This window comes from Olea europaea, unplaced genomic scaffold (genome assembly GCF_002742605.1).
Source record: "Olea europaea var. sylvestris unplaced genomic scaffold, O_europaea_v1 scaffold3252, whole genome shotgun sequence".
NCBI lineage: Eukaryota > Viridiplantae > Streptophyta > Magnoliopsida > Lamiales > Oleaceae > Olea > Olea europaea.
Genome location: NW_019251404.1, coordinates 1 through 15,505, shown reverse-complemented (window position 1 = coordinate 15,505; position 15,505 = coordinate 1). Strand labels below are relative to the sequence as shown.

The window sequence follows — 15,505 nt, the reverse complement described above, 5'->3', positions numbered from 1 at the left end:
TGGGTTAGGGGCGAATGGATTATGTTCTCACCGGAGGTAATCCATGACTACTATCAGTTATCTTGGAACAATGTGGTCCCCTATCCCAGAGGACTTCAACTGGAATGAGGTTGCAGAGGTATTGTTGGGACGTGAAAACGCTTGGCCTCTACCTACAGCAGACTGGCATCAGATAGATCTCACCCCATCCATAGCAATTTTATGGTTATTCATGTGCCATAACATCGAGCCTATATCCCACAGAACAACATTTACAAATCCAAGGGCCGGATTCATATACCATTTGGTTAGAGGGAACAAGATTGATCTAGCCACGTACATCTACAACCAAATTCATGGTACAGGCACTTGGGGTGATAGGCACAACTCACTAATTTTTTCCAGTCTGATAAGTGGAATATGTAAAGCAGCGGGGATACAAATCCAACCTGGAAAAGCACCAGAAAAGCCAAGCCCCTTTATCAAGCAATCCACACTAGAGGCCCAAGATCGAGCAAGACTGAAGCACCAACAGAAATTAGAAAATGCACGACGACAACAGCAATTGAATGAGAAAGGTCAAGCAGATGCGGACCTTGACATGCCTCAAATTCCTCCACCACCACCCCAGGTTGATATGGACAATCAGGTTTTGAGGCAGATATTCGCCACCACCACTGGAACTAGCCGAGACATACAACATCTCCAGCAGAGTTTCGAGACCATGACTACCACTGTTGACAAAGTGCAGAGAGACCTCTACTCTTTCCGGGACTACACAAGGGGTGCTTTGAATGAAGCCACAGCGGCACGACGGGAAGTGGAGATCATGAATGGTAGGTTCAACATGTATGCTGGGAGAATGGATGGCATACAGTGGCGAGTGAACGAAACCTGGGATCGATTGGGAAGTATGGAGAATAGGCTTCAATCCATTCAGGCAGAGCAAGCACAGCAGACAGAGTTGATGAGACAAATCCTATCTCGCCTTCCATCTCCTCCTGAAGATCATGTTGCGGGTCCCAGCTACACACCGCGACCACCACTTTGATCAGGGGAGTGTTGTTTACTTCTATTTGCCAAGTTGTGTATATATTTTTAAATTATGCTTTTCTAACTTTACATTTACATTGAGGACAATGTACTGTATAAGTTTGGGGGATGGTAGCATAATTTTCAAACAAATATTCGGCATGTAGTTAATATGCATTTTCACAATCAATCATTAAATTGACTGCATTCTTGCATGATGCATGCGTGATGAATGAGTGTTGATTTTACTTTTGCATGCTTGTGTGGGTTTGGTAGCCTTGATGTGATTATTGGACAGGTGTAAATTAGAACTGTGGATATAGTACAGGATTTCATTAGCTAATACTTGTTGATGCAATGCTTGACATCCTTTTGCATGCACTCATATTGTCATGTAAAGTTATTGAATGGGATTGTTGGAGTAAAATATGAGAAACCTAGGTTAACCCTCTATATCATTAACCCGTTAAATCACCATAAGATAGTTTGGAGATGGTTGAACCACTATAGGTAACATGGAGATAAGTAGAGACTCAGTGCATGAAATTATATTGTGTGGATTGCCTAGACCCAGAAGGTGAGAAATAGGTGAAAGCTTTAAATTGAGGACGGTTTTTGAGATCAAATGTCTAGAAAAACAAAGAAAGGGCAGAAAATAAAAATTATCACTTCTCTCTAAAGCCTTTATGACTCGAGCAAGTAAGTCTGTTAGGGCTTAAAACCTGATATCCTAAAGCCAACTGGTTTGAGAATTATCGACCTAAAGCTCGTTACAGGGGTCATATAGAAAGCAAGAAAAAGGAGAAGTTGACAAAAATTCATCTTATCGAGCCTTTATAACTCGGGTGAATAAGGCTGCAAGGGTTTAAAACCTGGTGCCCTAAGACCAACTAGTTTGGGAGTCATCGCCTAAAACTCGTTACATGGGTTATATAGAAAGCAAATGAGAAGATGGAGAGAAAAAAAAAACCTGAAAAAAAAAACACTTGTTGGACATTTGGTTGATATAACTTTAACCTTGATGCGAGGTAAGTAGCTTAGTTTGAGCCTAAAGGTTGAAACAATCAAATTAAAGAGAGTCTCTACTTGTTGATATGTGTACTTGTAAGGGTAAGATCTATCCAAACTAAGAGAGGGTAAGGATTATAGTTGTTAAACTCCTAACCTTAGAACACACCCCAAGATAATTGAGTGAAAATAATAAGTTTGGGAGATTTGTGTATCTCTCGAGTGATGTAAGGATAAATTTGACCATTATGGGTTGGGAACAAACCATTCATAAGCTTGATATGTTGGCATGAGTTCACACACACGCGTTGAGTATTGCATTTGATGAGTAAAGGTTAATTTTATTCTTGCAATATTGATATTGTTCTATTGTATTGCTAAATTCCAATCCTGAGACACGGCAAGCTACTAAGCCATGTTTGTTTAACTTTGAGTCACTACATTGTTTGAGGACAAACAATAGTTTAAGTTTGGGGGATTTGATAAGTGTGTTTTTACACACTTATTTGGTTCACAAACATGACTTAAACATGGATAAAATGGTTGAATTGTGACTTAATCCAGTTAAATTCATGCACTATAGGTAATTCAATGGAAATTTTGGAATTCAGGAGAAAAGAGCCGAAGAAGGACCAAAACGCAACAATTTGATAGTTCGAGGACCAACAGTGCAATTATTGAGAAGTTGAGCTAAATGCAGAACGAGAGTAAAAACATGCCGAGTATGAGGTCAATGACAAAGCAAAACAAGTGGAGGAAGAAAGAATGAAAGATGGACTAAAATGAAGATAATTGAAAGCTGGAGGACTAAAGTGCAAATACTCAAAAGATGTGCCGAATGAGTGGCATAATATTTGAAAGTGTCGATCATCAATTGGAAGATAAGAATTGTTGAAAAGATGAAGAAATCGAAGAAAGAAGTCAAGAGAAGCAACAAAGAAGTTCAGGGACCAAATTGCACAAACCACATAGATGGCTACTTCTATGCGACCGCATAGTGTAACCTTCTATGCGGTCGCATAGAAGGTTTCAGGGAATTCAATGAAAAAAAATGATCTATGCGACCGCATAATCCCTTCTATGCGGTCGCATAGTTATGTTTTGCAACTTCGGGCGTAATTTTTCGTTTTGGTTGAAACTCCTTTCCTACTTAATTTGGACGCGATATAAATACCCAAATTCATCATATTAAGGGAGAGAATGACCAGGGAGAAGGGAGAGACCAAAATTGGAGGCAAGAAACTTGATTTTGGATTCAATTTCGCACGGGTTCGAGACGGGATTGAAGATTATACACACGGATTGAAGAAATTCCATACGGGTGTGTTCTTCTTATCTTTTAATTTCGTTTTTCAATTTCTTGATTTTGTAATGATGATTATAGGCTAGGGTTTTTGTTCATTAGGAATTTGATGAACCTTTTGATGATTAAAATTTCCATTATTTCATTAATTCAACAATAGTTTCGATTGGACAAATGTTTGATTTATATGATTTGAATGCTTCCATAATTATTTGGCCAATTGTTATGTGATTGTAGATGATTTGTTCTTTGCATTCGAAAGAAGGGGAATAAATTCGATAGAATATAAATTGACATAGGGTCCGATAGGGGATGGAAACTTACCTCTATGCTTTATGCAATTCATGAAGATGTTCATAAAAAGTCATGCATTCTTGTACATTGCATCATCCATAGAAATATAGGCTGGTGGTGTGTAAGAGTAGATTCAATATATATCGAGAGAGTGTATTGGATAATTTAGGAACATTGAACTGGCATTTTGTTCCAACGATTCGTTGAAATTGTGAAATTAGGGTTTTTAATAGTCAATTAGGGATTGGAGTTCTTAATGATTTCAATTCGATTCATTTCAATACATTAGTTCTAAAATTGCATATTTACATTTCAGTTGCGTGTTTATTTCATTTGATTAGTGAAATTTCGAAATTAGGGTTTTCTTTGCAATTAGGGTTTCAAATTGGGGATTTCTTCCAAAATTAGGGCTTTTCACATTTAAACCAAATTTTCATTTAATTAGATTCGGTTAAGGTCACATTAGTCTAATTAGAGCTAATTCAATCCTCGTGGGAACGATACTTGGACTCATAGTCCATTTTACTACTTATTAACGAACCGTACACTTGCGGTGGGTTTTGAAATCGAAAAGAAATATTTCGTGAACAGAATCCTAACGTATTTCTCTCCCTTCTTTCGAATGCCGACAAGAAATTGATCCGAGATTTCAATCCTAATATCTCTATTTCGAATTAAAATCAATAATTTATTAGGTTTATGATTCTTTTATGGAGTAAGTTTCATAGATTCTATACTTTCTCTTGAAACCCATAAAAACCTCGTTGTGTCAATCCTATGATCTCGCCTAAATTTCTCTATCTTGAGGGCTGGAATTGACTAGCATATATTTATTCAATTAGTGGCCAATTAATTGAAAACATTAATTTCATGACACAATTAAATATAAGTGGAAAAGCAAATAGAATTAAGTATAACAAAATAAAGTCATAATCTCAAGTTCAGCTACATCAAACCCCCGATAATGAATTTAATTCATGATATAATCTATGGAAATACAAAAACTCATACAAGAAAACATAGGTAAGAGAATAGAAAAAACTAGGATTCTAGATCTTCAATCTTCTTCTCTTGTTCTTCTTTATCTTCCTTGAATTTTTTGATATTTTGCTCCTTTGAATTGTGTAATTTGTTCCCTTGAATTCTAAGAGAAAATAGATCTTTAATCTTGTTTTTGTAGTTGATGTAGATTGAATTTACAAACACACGACAACAATAACCAAATGGATTGAATTCAGAAACAAACTTTTATTATTTCGTGAACAATCAAGAAAACCTTAGGAGGCGTCTTGCAGTATCTTAAATATGAAAGAAAAGATAACCTACTGGGCCAGCAGTCCCAAAATGGGCTGGGCTACAAAGTGGAAATAACAAATGCTGAAAATAAATAACACAAATTTAAAATGCTGTTTTGACACGCTAAACGACTTCAAATGCCCAAAAACCCTCGTACATCATAGCAAATCAATCCGAAACGCTCGCTACCTTTCCGAAATGGGGTTATGGGCCTAAAATGGACACCAAACGCAAAAGTTACATCAATTTCTTTGAAAGCCGACCATCCAACCGTTCCATGTATGCCAATACCTGTTCCTTCACATAAACCTCATCATTTTCCTCGGGATCAATGGGATTCGCCCTCGAATCAGAACCGATAGCACTATCTTCCACGTTGTCTCCATGGTATTGCAAAAGATGCTTTACATTAAATACATCAGAAGTCCGTATATGGGAAGGAAGTCAAAGGCGATAGGCGTTGGGGTTGATCTTCTCCACAATTTCCACTGGACCAATGGTACAAGGTGATAACTTCAAATGCTCATGAGATGGCACTCGATGCTTAGTCAGTACCACCCAAACATAATCCCCAACGTCAAACTCAACAGGACGTCGATACGGATCAGCCGCCTCTTTATACTTACGGTTGGACTCTAGCAGATTAGCTCGTGTTTCCTCGTGAACTTGTTGCAAACTACGAACAAAGTCAACAGCTATCCCATGCAACTGAGTCTTAGAGGGCAGAGTCAATAAATCAACAGGGCTGCGGGGCAGAATAATATGCACAACTTGGAACGGACTGAAACCTGTGCTTCTATTTCTAGCATGATTATGCGCAAATTCTGCCTGGCTAAGCCACTGATCCCATGAGCATAGATTATCCCCAACCAAGCACCACAACAAGTCACCCAAAGAACGATTAACTACCTTTGTTTGCCCATCAGTTTGAGGGTGATAAGCACTGTTAAAATTGAGCGACGTGTTAACTGACTTCTATAAACTCCGCCAAAAGTGACCGATGAACCTCGTGTCTCTGTCAGACACGATGGAAGTGGGCAACCCATGCAACCGATAAATCTCTCTGAAAAATAGTTGAGAAATCTTGACAGCATTAGTGCTGCGCTTGCAGGGAATGAAGTGCACCATTTTAGAAAAACGATCTACCACCACAAAGATGGAATCATTACCACGTTGTGTGCACGGTAAACCCAGGACAAAATCCATGCTAATATCAGTCCACGGAGCTGAAGGCACTGGTAAGGGTCGATAAAGACCAGCGTTTGTGGCTTTCCCCTTTGCCACGTGGCATACCCTACATCGTGAGACAAACTTCTCCACTTCACGACGCATAGTAGGCCAGAAAAATGAAGCAATAATCAAAGCCAAAGTACGATCTCGCCCAACATGACCTTCACCATGAAACTCCTCAATTAATTTCAGACGAAGGCTGCAATCTGGTATACACAACTGAACACCTCTAAACACATACCCATCCTCTAACAGAAAAGAAGAATGGGGTCCCTGCAGTAAACTATGATAGATGGGGCCAAAATAAGGGTCATCAGCATAAAGAGAGACAAAAGTCTCAAACCCAGTGACCGCTACCTGAAGCCGCGCTAATAAACCATGCCGCCGACTGAGGGCATCTGCCACACGATTAGAAGAACCAGCCTGATGTTTAATGACAAAGTTGAATTGCTGCAAAAAGGCAACCCATGATGCATGACGGGTAGATACAGACTCCTGGCTTGACAAATGCTTGAGGGCTTCATAATCACTGTATAAGACAAATTCTCGCTGAAACAGATAATGTCGCTAATGGCGAATGGCCTGAACAACAGCATAAAGCTCTGCGTCGTAAGTGCTATACCTCCCACGAGCCCCTGCCAACCTCTGACTGAAATAAGCTACTGATTTTCCTTCCTGACTGAGGACGACTCCGATACCCAATTTAGAGGCATCACAATGTAATGCAAAAGGTTTTGTGAAATCAGGCAACGCAAGTATCGGGGCTGAAGTCAGATGCTCCTTAATGATCAAAAAAGCTTTCTCAGCCTCGGGTGTCCACTGAAACTTACTCTCCTTCATGCAATCAGTAATGGGAGACATGATGGTGCTGAAGTGCTGAATAAATCGTCGATAAAAGGACGCTAAACCGTGGAAACTCCACACATCAGAAACTGACTGTGGACGTGGCCACTGCCGAATCGCATCAACCTTAGCTGCATCCACCGTTACCCCACCGGCTAACACACCCAAAAACAAAACACTATCGGTATAGAACACGCACTTCTTAGTGGCTGCAAAGAACTTCTCCTTGCGTAAAACAGTAAGGACTTCCCTTAGATGCACACCATGAGACTCCTCCGACCCACTGTACACAATATGTCATCGAAGTATACAACAACGCACTTACCAATAAACGGTCGAAGTGCTTGGTTTATCACCCGCATGAACGTGCTCGGTGCATTGGATAGTCCAAACGGCATAACTAGCCACTCAAATAATCCCTCCCGTGTCTTAAATGCTGTCTTCCACTCATCACCAGGACGGACTCTTATCTGATGGTAACCACTTTTTAAGTCCAATTTGGTAAACACAGTTGCGCCGGCCAACTGATCAAGCAAGTCATCTAGCCTCGGTATCGGAAAGCGATAACGAACTGTTATTTTGTTGATGGCCCTGCTATCTATACACATCCGATAACTCTCATCTTTTTTTGGCACTTGGAGTGCGGGGAATGCACACGGGCTGAGGCTCTCTCTGATGTACCCCTTCTGCACCAACTCCTTTACTTGTCTCCTCAACTTCTCATGTTCCACTGGGCTCATTCGATAATGTGGGTGATTAGGCAATGACGCATCCGGTACCAAATCAATGTGATGTTGCATATCCCGCAAAGGCGGAAGACCCGTGGAAGGTCATACGGAAACACATCATGAAACTCAGACACCAAGGCGGCAGCTTTGGGGTGAAGACTCGTACCCTCGGCTGTCATAGGAACTGTCGACACTCCTGTCGCCTCAGTTCCCACTAACAACGGTACAACGCCTTCTGCCAGTATCTCACGCACAAACAAAGATCGGGAAAGTAGATTACTACTGTCCCCTGTCGAAGACAGACACTGCGTATCTTTGGAGGGTAGTAGTACAATCTTTTTACCCGAAAATGTGAATGTATATGCATTTCGACACCCTTCATGGCACACATCCCTATCAAACTGCCATGGACGACCCAACAACAAATGACACGCATCCATCGGCACCACATCACACCAAACACTATCACGATACACACTGTCAATAGAAAAAGATACCAACACACGGCTAGTAACACGAATTTCATTACCTCGTCTCAACCATGCTAGGCTATAGGGAGCAGGATGAGGTTTGGTGCTTAACTGTAGCTTCTGCACGGCCGCTTCAGATATCACATTTTCGCAACTGCCCGAATCAATGATGAACCTACACACCTTTCCTCCAATGGTACACGTAGACAAAAAGATATTGTTTCGCTGCAGGTCCTTAGACGACCCCTTAGGCATAAGGCACGTCTGTCGAACCACCAAAAGAGGCCCCGTGTCACCTGTATGCACAATTTCAACCTCTTCTCCTTCATTCTCCACATGAACAGGATCGTTAACATCGACTTGTGTTGTCCCTCCAACGAACAAACCTGGGCGTGGCTGCCCATGAGATGGACAGTCCTTCCTCAAATGACCAAAACCACTACAACCAAAACACTGACTTCCACGCCCTCATCCACCAGGAGGAGCCCAGCCACCCAGATTAGCGGTTGGAGGAACCACTGGCCGAGTGTTCCGATCAATGCCCCGACCCCCAGATGTAAAGGATTGGGACGGACCAGATGTGGGATTTGGGGCGAATTGTCGACCCCCACCTCCAGATGAACCACCAGAAATGCCTACTACAGAACGACGTTGTTGTTGATTTTCAGCCTGAAGTGCTCGCTGGTGAGCCTCAGAAACAGATATCGGCAAGAACATATTTAGGACGTCTTGCAAATTCAATCATAGTCCACCAATATAGCGCGCTACCAACTGGTCTTCTGATTCTCCCACATCATTTCGCGCTATCAGTTGGTAAAACTCTGTGGAATAAGCATCTACAGATCGATTGCCTTGTCTCAAATTCTGTAAGCGCTGATACAAAGTCCTGAAATAATTAAAGGGAAGAAACGCTGTTTTCAACTGTTTCTTCATTTTTCCCACGACTGGATTTTCACCTTACCCTGACGGATCCAGTTTTGCTTCAATTGCTACCACCATGCAGACGGGTCGCCACCAAAAATACCCTTTTATTGTCGGGCACTTCTTTGTAATCCAAGATCTCCTCTACTGCCGCCAGCCAATCGAGGAATTCATCTGCCTCAATTCCACCGTGAAATTCAGGTATATCAACCTTGAATCCGGATTCCCATCGCTGAAATGCGTCCTGCTGTTGCACACGAGGCTGTTGAACACGATCGCCACGTGCCTCTGACAAGGTCTCCTCATCCAACCTCTCCCCTGATTCAGATTCACCTCCACCATCACTCACTGGGGCACGACGTGGAGGAGCAGGAGGTGTTCCGTCCTGCACAGCCTCTGTCGCCCACGTCATGAATTGATCAAATCGGATTGTCAACGCCTCAACTTGATTACGCAGATCTGCAACTTCATCAATCTGGCCACCACGGCCACCACGTCCTCTCCCACGCACCATGCTCTGATACCAAAATGATGTAGATTGAATCTACAAACACATGACAGCAATAACCAAACGGATTGAATTCAAAAACAAACTTTTATTATTTCGTGAACAACCAAGAAAACCCTAGGATGCGTCTTGCAGCATCTTAAATATGAAAGAAAAGATAATCTACTGGGCCAGCAGTCCCAAAATGGGCTGCGCTACAAAATGGAAATAACAAATGCTGAAAATAAATAATACAAAAACTTAAAATGCTGTTTTGACACACTAAACGACTTCAAATGCCCAAAAACCCTCATACATCACAGCAAATCAATCTGAAACACTCGCTACCTTTCCGAAATGGGGTTATGGGCCCAAAACGGACACCAAACGCAAAAGTTACATCAATTTTTTTGAAAGCCGACCATCCAACCATTCCATGTATGCCAATGCCCGTTCCTCCACATAAACCTCATCAATAGTATTGTTGGAGTCTTGGACAAATTAAGGCTGAGTTAGGCCAAGAAAAGAATTCAAAAACGTTAAAAACTCTTTTTCCTCCCGAGATATTTTCAGCATGGGTACTACGGCGCCCGATTTAGGTGAAAAAACTACACTGTGTAGTTTTCAGTATTTTTATTATAACCTCTTCGTCCGATATTCGATTAAGATGATTCAAGATACTTTGGAAAGCTAACTCAAAGAGCTACAATTTTCCTTCAGACATCATTCTCCAATTCAATTGTTGATATGTCAAAAGTGGGTCTTAATATGATACTAAAACTTCTGAGTGTAACTTTTTCGGTTGAAAATTGATTTGTGACCATATTTTTACTAAATTTAATCTCTTTGACATCTTTCTTCATCCAATTAACTCATAGCACTCTCGGATCTTCATTGCGAGGTTCCATACAACTTTTGATTATTTACATTTTAGTCTCCAAACTTTGGATATTTTACAATTTGGTCCATTCTCTCCAATTTTGTCAAGTTTTGCTTATTTTCTTCAATTTCATCAACATATATTGCAATATCAAAACACACATTAAAAACCTCCAAAACTCATAGGAAATAGCTAAATATCAAGTTGAGATAATATCTAAAGTATGAGTGAATTACACTCATCATAGTTCGATGGGGTGTTTGTGCCTCGTTTCATGGGACTAAAATTTAAAATTTAAGCAAGAAACTTTCTTTTAATTTATTGCAATATGCATTTATGTTTAATTGAATTGTCGGACATGTTTATTTGAACATGGTCGTATGTCTCCTAGTGGATATTGTCTAGATTGCACTTTAATTTGAATTTAGAATTAAATGTTTGAAGTAAATTACATTATTTTCCTTATAGCAATTTCACTGCTTAAAGTATTGGATTTTTGTTCAGCTCATTTCCAATTAAATGGTTAGCTGGCTGCCATATACTCTTGTACTATTATAAAATTGTCTCATGGACATATTAACTCGTATAATTTAAAGAAAGCTTTTGGACATATTAACTCGTATAAAATAGTCTCATGGACGGTATTAAGCAAGACTAAACATTTTAACTTCTTTTACTTCTATACTTTTATCGAGTAGTCTGAAGGAAAAATGGAATCAACGTTTCCATGAATACTAAAACCCACTGTCCCCGGATCATTTAATATGTACAAAATTTTGCACGACTAAAAATTCTGTTGATGAGCGGATTATTCGAGTAGTCTAAAAACCGTCTTTTTGAAAGTTGTACCTTTAATATGGTGTTTTTTTTTTTTAGTTTGTGGTGATGCATACGTCGTAAAATTGGCAAAAATAATTAAATTTTCATTATATTTGAGGCTGATTTAATGAATCATTTTCAATCATTCTTTTCGGTCCATATTATTAAAAAATTTCCACCATTCTCTTCTTTGATAAGTTTTTGCACTTATTCTATACGTTACATCCTCGTTACATCATTTGTTTTGTTATTAATAAAATTTAAATACTTATTATCACTCAAAAGAAGTTACATGTTCTCTATCTTTGTTTCACTTATGTAGAACCTTCGGATTGCAACATCTTTTTCAAAATGTTTATTTATAATTTACTTAGTCCCCCTTAGTTTGACTAAGCTAAAAAAGAAGCAAAAGTTATTTTCGTAACCAGAGAAAATGCATATATTTACATGTCATACATAAATACATCAGAAAACATGAAAAGTAGGTTTATATTTTCCGCATCAAGTATTCATTGTGAACTAAGATATATAGAAGTAAGTTTTAACAATACATTTGATGAATAATGATATGAATGTTTCAAATTACATCATACGATATTTGTTCTTCAAATGAGAGATGGAGGAGTTGTTCTGCCGCGAATTTGATGGAAACTTCATAATTTCGTCATTGCATAGTCCATAACATCCACAAGAAAGTCTGCATTAAAGAAATTTGGAACTTCAGTTTCGGAAAAAAGAAAAGCAATTTAGTCGCATAAAAAATATCAGGTATCTACCCACCGGCGTCCTCCTTACTGAAGCACAGTGGAGGTGTAAGTCTGAACACATTTCCGTAGAAACCACCTTTGCCGACCAATACTCCCATATCTTGAAATTTAAACAGAATTTAATTATAATGTAGCTCGAAAAATAAGCCTAATGCTGAGATAAAAGTGAAATGCAAATCATACCTTTCATTTGGTCCATCACTTGCAGAATTTCGACCTTTGCAGGAGTTTTTAGTTGACGGTCAGTGACTAGTTCGACCCCAAGCATCAATCCTCGTCCTCTTACATCACCAATGACTACATATACACACAACAATGTTATTGATTAAACAAATAACCCGTACTATAGAAAGCAATTAACAATACAAAAGGGAAAAACAAAAATAAGAAAACATACGATTTAATGTGTTTCACTCTCAATGCAAGGGCTATGTCCACCTAATGTCATTGCAGAATTGCACTATATCGAAGATGATTACGTGTGTTTCAAAGATTAGGTTAATGTCACAAAAAATATTTGTTTAATTCATTGCATAGACATAGAGGGAAACACATTGTGGTATTGAGGGATTTCACTTGTAATTGTACAAAGTTCTCTTTGAATATGAGAAGGCATTCTTCCAAAATGTTCTCATCTTCTATTTCTTCTACATTTCTGTCCTTATTTCTTAAGTTCGGTTTCTAGAAAGGGTTGAAGAAGGATGGCTTAGGGGCGAAGAGAGGGCAAGCCCATTTAGGAATTTATAAGCAATTTTTTTATCCAGGAATTTTATCTATGTATTATTATTATTATTTTTTTTATATATATTTTTATATTTTTTGTCCCGTGACTCCGCTCCGAGCTAGCTTAATGTGTTCTAGCAACGGGTAAGAACTTTGCAACGATAAGACTGTGCAGTGCATGACACAGTTGACAAGCTTGTGATAATGTCTATTTTTTTTCTCTATTATGACACAGAAAGAAGCTCGCCCTTATACACTTTATATAGGAAGAAATATTAAGTCGAATTGTGGTCAATTGAAAAAAGTGTACGGTAGATTGGACTCCACAGATATACAAGTTGAAGAAAATGATTAATAGATAGACTAATTGGGTAGAGGCGACAATTATTCAATTATCTCCGTATTGCAATGTTTTGATGGGGGCTATCGAAAACAAAGCTTACCTAAATGCACTGCCTACACCATAATGTGAGAAGAAGAAATCCTACATTAGATGAAAGTTGGGTAAAGTCTATTCACGGTAACTATAGTTTGACTCTAATATCAACTACATAACTTTACTTCATTTTGTTAATTGGGTAATTATGTCTTAATTTGATTTCAATTAACGTAACTTCGATAAACTCTACTGACGACAATTAATGATGCGACAGTCAATAAATGATGGTTATCACGCTTAATTGTTAGTAATCAACGAAAAAATTATATATTACTTAGTAATACCATATAATTATCTTATCAAGTATGCACAAAATACAAATACAGCATAAACTCGTTAAAGAAGTGAAGTTTACTTTCATGTTTGGATTTGAGATCATTGAGGCGCTCTTTCAAGTAGGAACCAACGACATGAGAATTCTCCTGAAGTTTTTCCCTCATAATCACTTTGAGAACAGCATGCCCTGCAGCAGTACATACAGGGTTTCCTCCAAAGGTGTTGAAGTAACATCGACGAGTCAATACCTCAGCAACTTTAGGAGTAGTTACTACAGCGCCGAGGGGAATTCCATTTCCAATCCCCTGCATTTCTGAAAAAGAATGGGTCAATTTTTTCTCTAAAAGAATTAAACCAATACGTTGCTTCCAGTGCGAAATGGAGTACAACCTTTGCCATTGTAACTATGTCTGGAACAACATCATGGGCTTCAAATCCCCAGAAATGGCTCCCGATGCGAGCAAACCCAGACTGAACCTCATCCGCAATACAGAGACCTCCTACTTTTCTGATGATATTATATACAGCAGGCAAATAGCCCGGAGCTAACTCCATTATTCCGCCAACACCCTGTTGCAAAAAGAAATATTTCACATGAGAAAGCCTGGCTTACTATCAGGAGGACAATGAAAAAAATTATGAAGAGCCAATGTATGATGATGGTCACAAGGAATTCAGTATAGGGTCTAACTGTCCTGGAAAATTTATGTCCCCCTCCTAAGATTGTCGTTTATCTTATATTTTTGCTCCAATGAAAAGTTCGTCCCAGTAGTGGTTTGATTATAAGGAAAAAAACTTTAAAGTTTAGTGTAGATTGGAGAGGCTAGAAGGAGAAAATGGAGATGATTATATAAATTGGACATTACCTGTATAGCTTCAGAAATAAAAGCAGCAACACGGCCAGAAGTTCCGAACTGAATTAGATCTTGAACATCGTGTGCATATTTTTCACCATCTGCACCAAATAGACCTCTATATGGGTCTGGATTCATGGCATGATGAACTCCACTCTGTTTATGATTGTAAAAACACATCTTATGTACTCTGTAATATCATAACGCTCATTCCAAAGGAAAGACATACAAATACATGCATTAGCTGAGAAGATGTACTCTTTCGAATCCAATTATTTAGCAGTACTGGAAGTATTGGACTTCACTGGAATTATAAGGAAGTTCATTGTTCAATTAGAACTATAATATGCAGAACAACAAGGCTGTAGTACAATTTCACATCGGAGCTACATATTCTTAAAAATTAACTAACAGTCAAAATTTGTTAGTTAAAATCAAATAGAGATTTCAGTAAATATTCTTTAATCAATCTTTTCAAACTTATATGACCATGAATAGTCCATCACCATAAAGAAACTATGAGTTGTCTAATGAGTACCAAATTTAACTCGCAAACATAAGAATGCAGAAATAAGTACACTCATCATTCCTTGCAATTTATATATAATGAACGTAATTTTTTCAGATGAAATCATTTGATTTTGGAGATACATTTGTGGCATTAGATTAGTCCTTTTACCCTTATTATAAATGTTCAAATGATAGAAGGTGAAAATGCTTGGCACCTGCACAACATTGAATTTCCAATTGCTTTGTGCAGTGGCGGCCATAGTCCCGGAAGCATTTCCATGGTATGCATTCCTCAGTGATATGATATCATGACAATCTGTGTACAATCTTGCCATCATCATGGCTAATTCATTTGCTTCTGTCCCTGAATTTGTAAAGAATACAACCTACAATTCAATACGAATTTCATTAGTATACAGCCTAATCAAACTTTGCTTATTGTTTCAGATAAATTATGCCACTTAAAAAAAAATTGTAGCACCTTGAGATCACAGGGTAACTTTGAGGCTAGTGCCTCAGCAAAATCAGCAATTGCATGATTAAGGTAGAGAATAGTGGAGTGCTGTAATCTGTTCGTTTGGTCAATGATGGCCTTAACCACATCAGGGTGACAATGCCCACAATTCACAGTGGCAATACCACCGAA

The 15,505-nt window shown here is 38.7% G+C and overlaps 1 protein-coding gene across 1 annotated transcript; it reads right to left on the bottom strand.

Moving 5' to 3' along the window:
* Positions 1-11,758: 11,758 nt before the first annotated feature.
* On the bottom strand, positions 11,759-15,502 carry LOC111385678 (alanine--glyoxylate aminotransferase 2 homolog 3, mitochondrial-like; the record flags this gene model as incomplete). Its single annotated transcript, XM_023010100.1, has 8 exons — positions 11,759-11,987; positions 12,071-12,157; positions 12,241-12,354; positions 13,575-13,800; positions 13,886-14,065; positions 14,362-14,505; positions 15,075-15,245; positions 15,341-15,502. Coding segments are annotated over 8 exons (1,128 nt in total), but the record flags the coding sequence as incomplete, so codon positions are not given.
* Between the last annotated feature and the right edge of the window lie 3 nt (positions 15,503-15,505).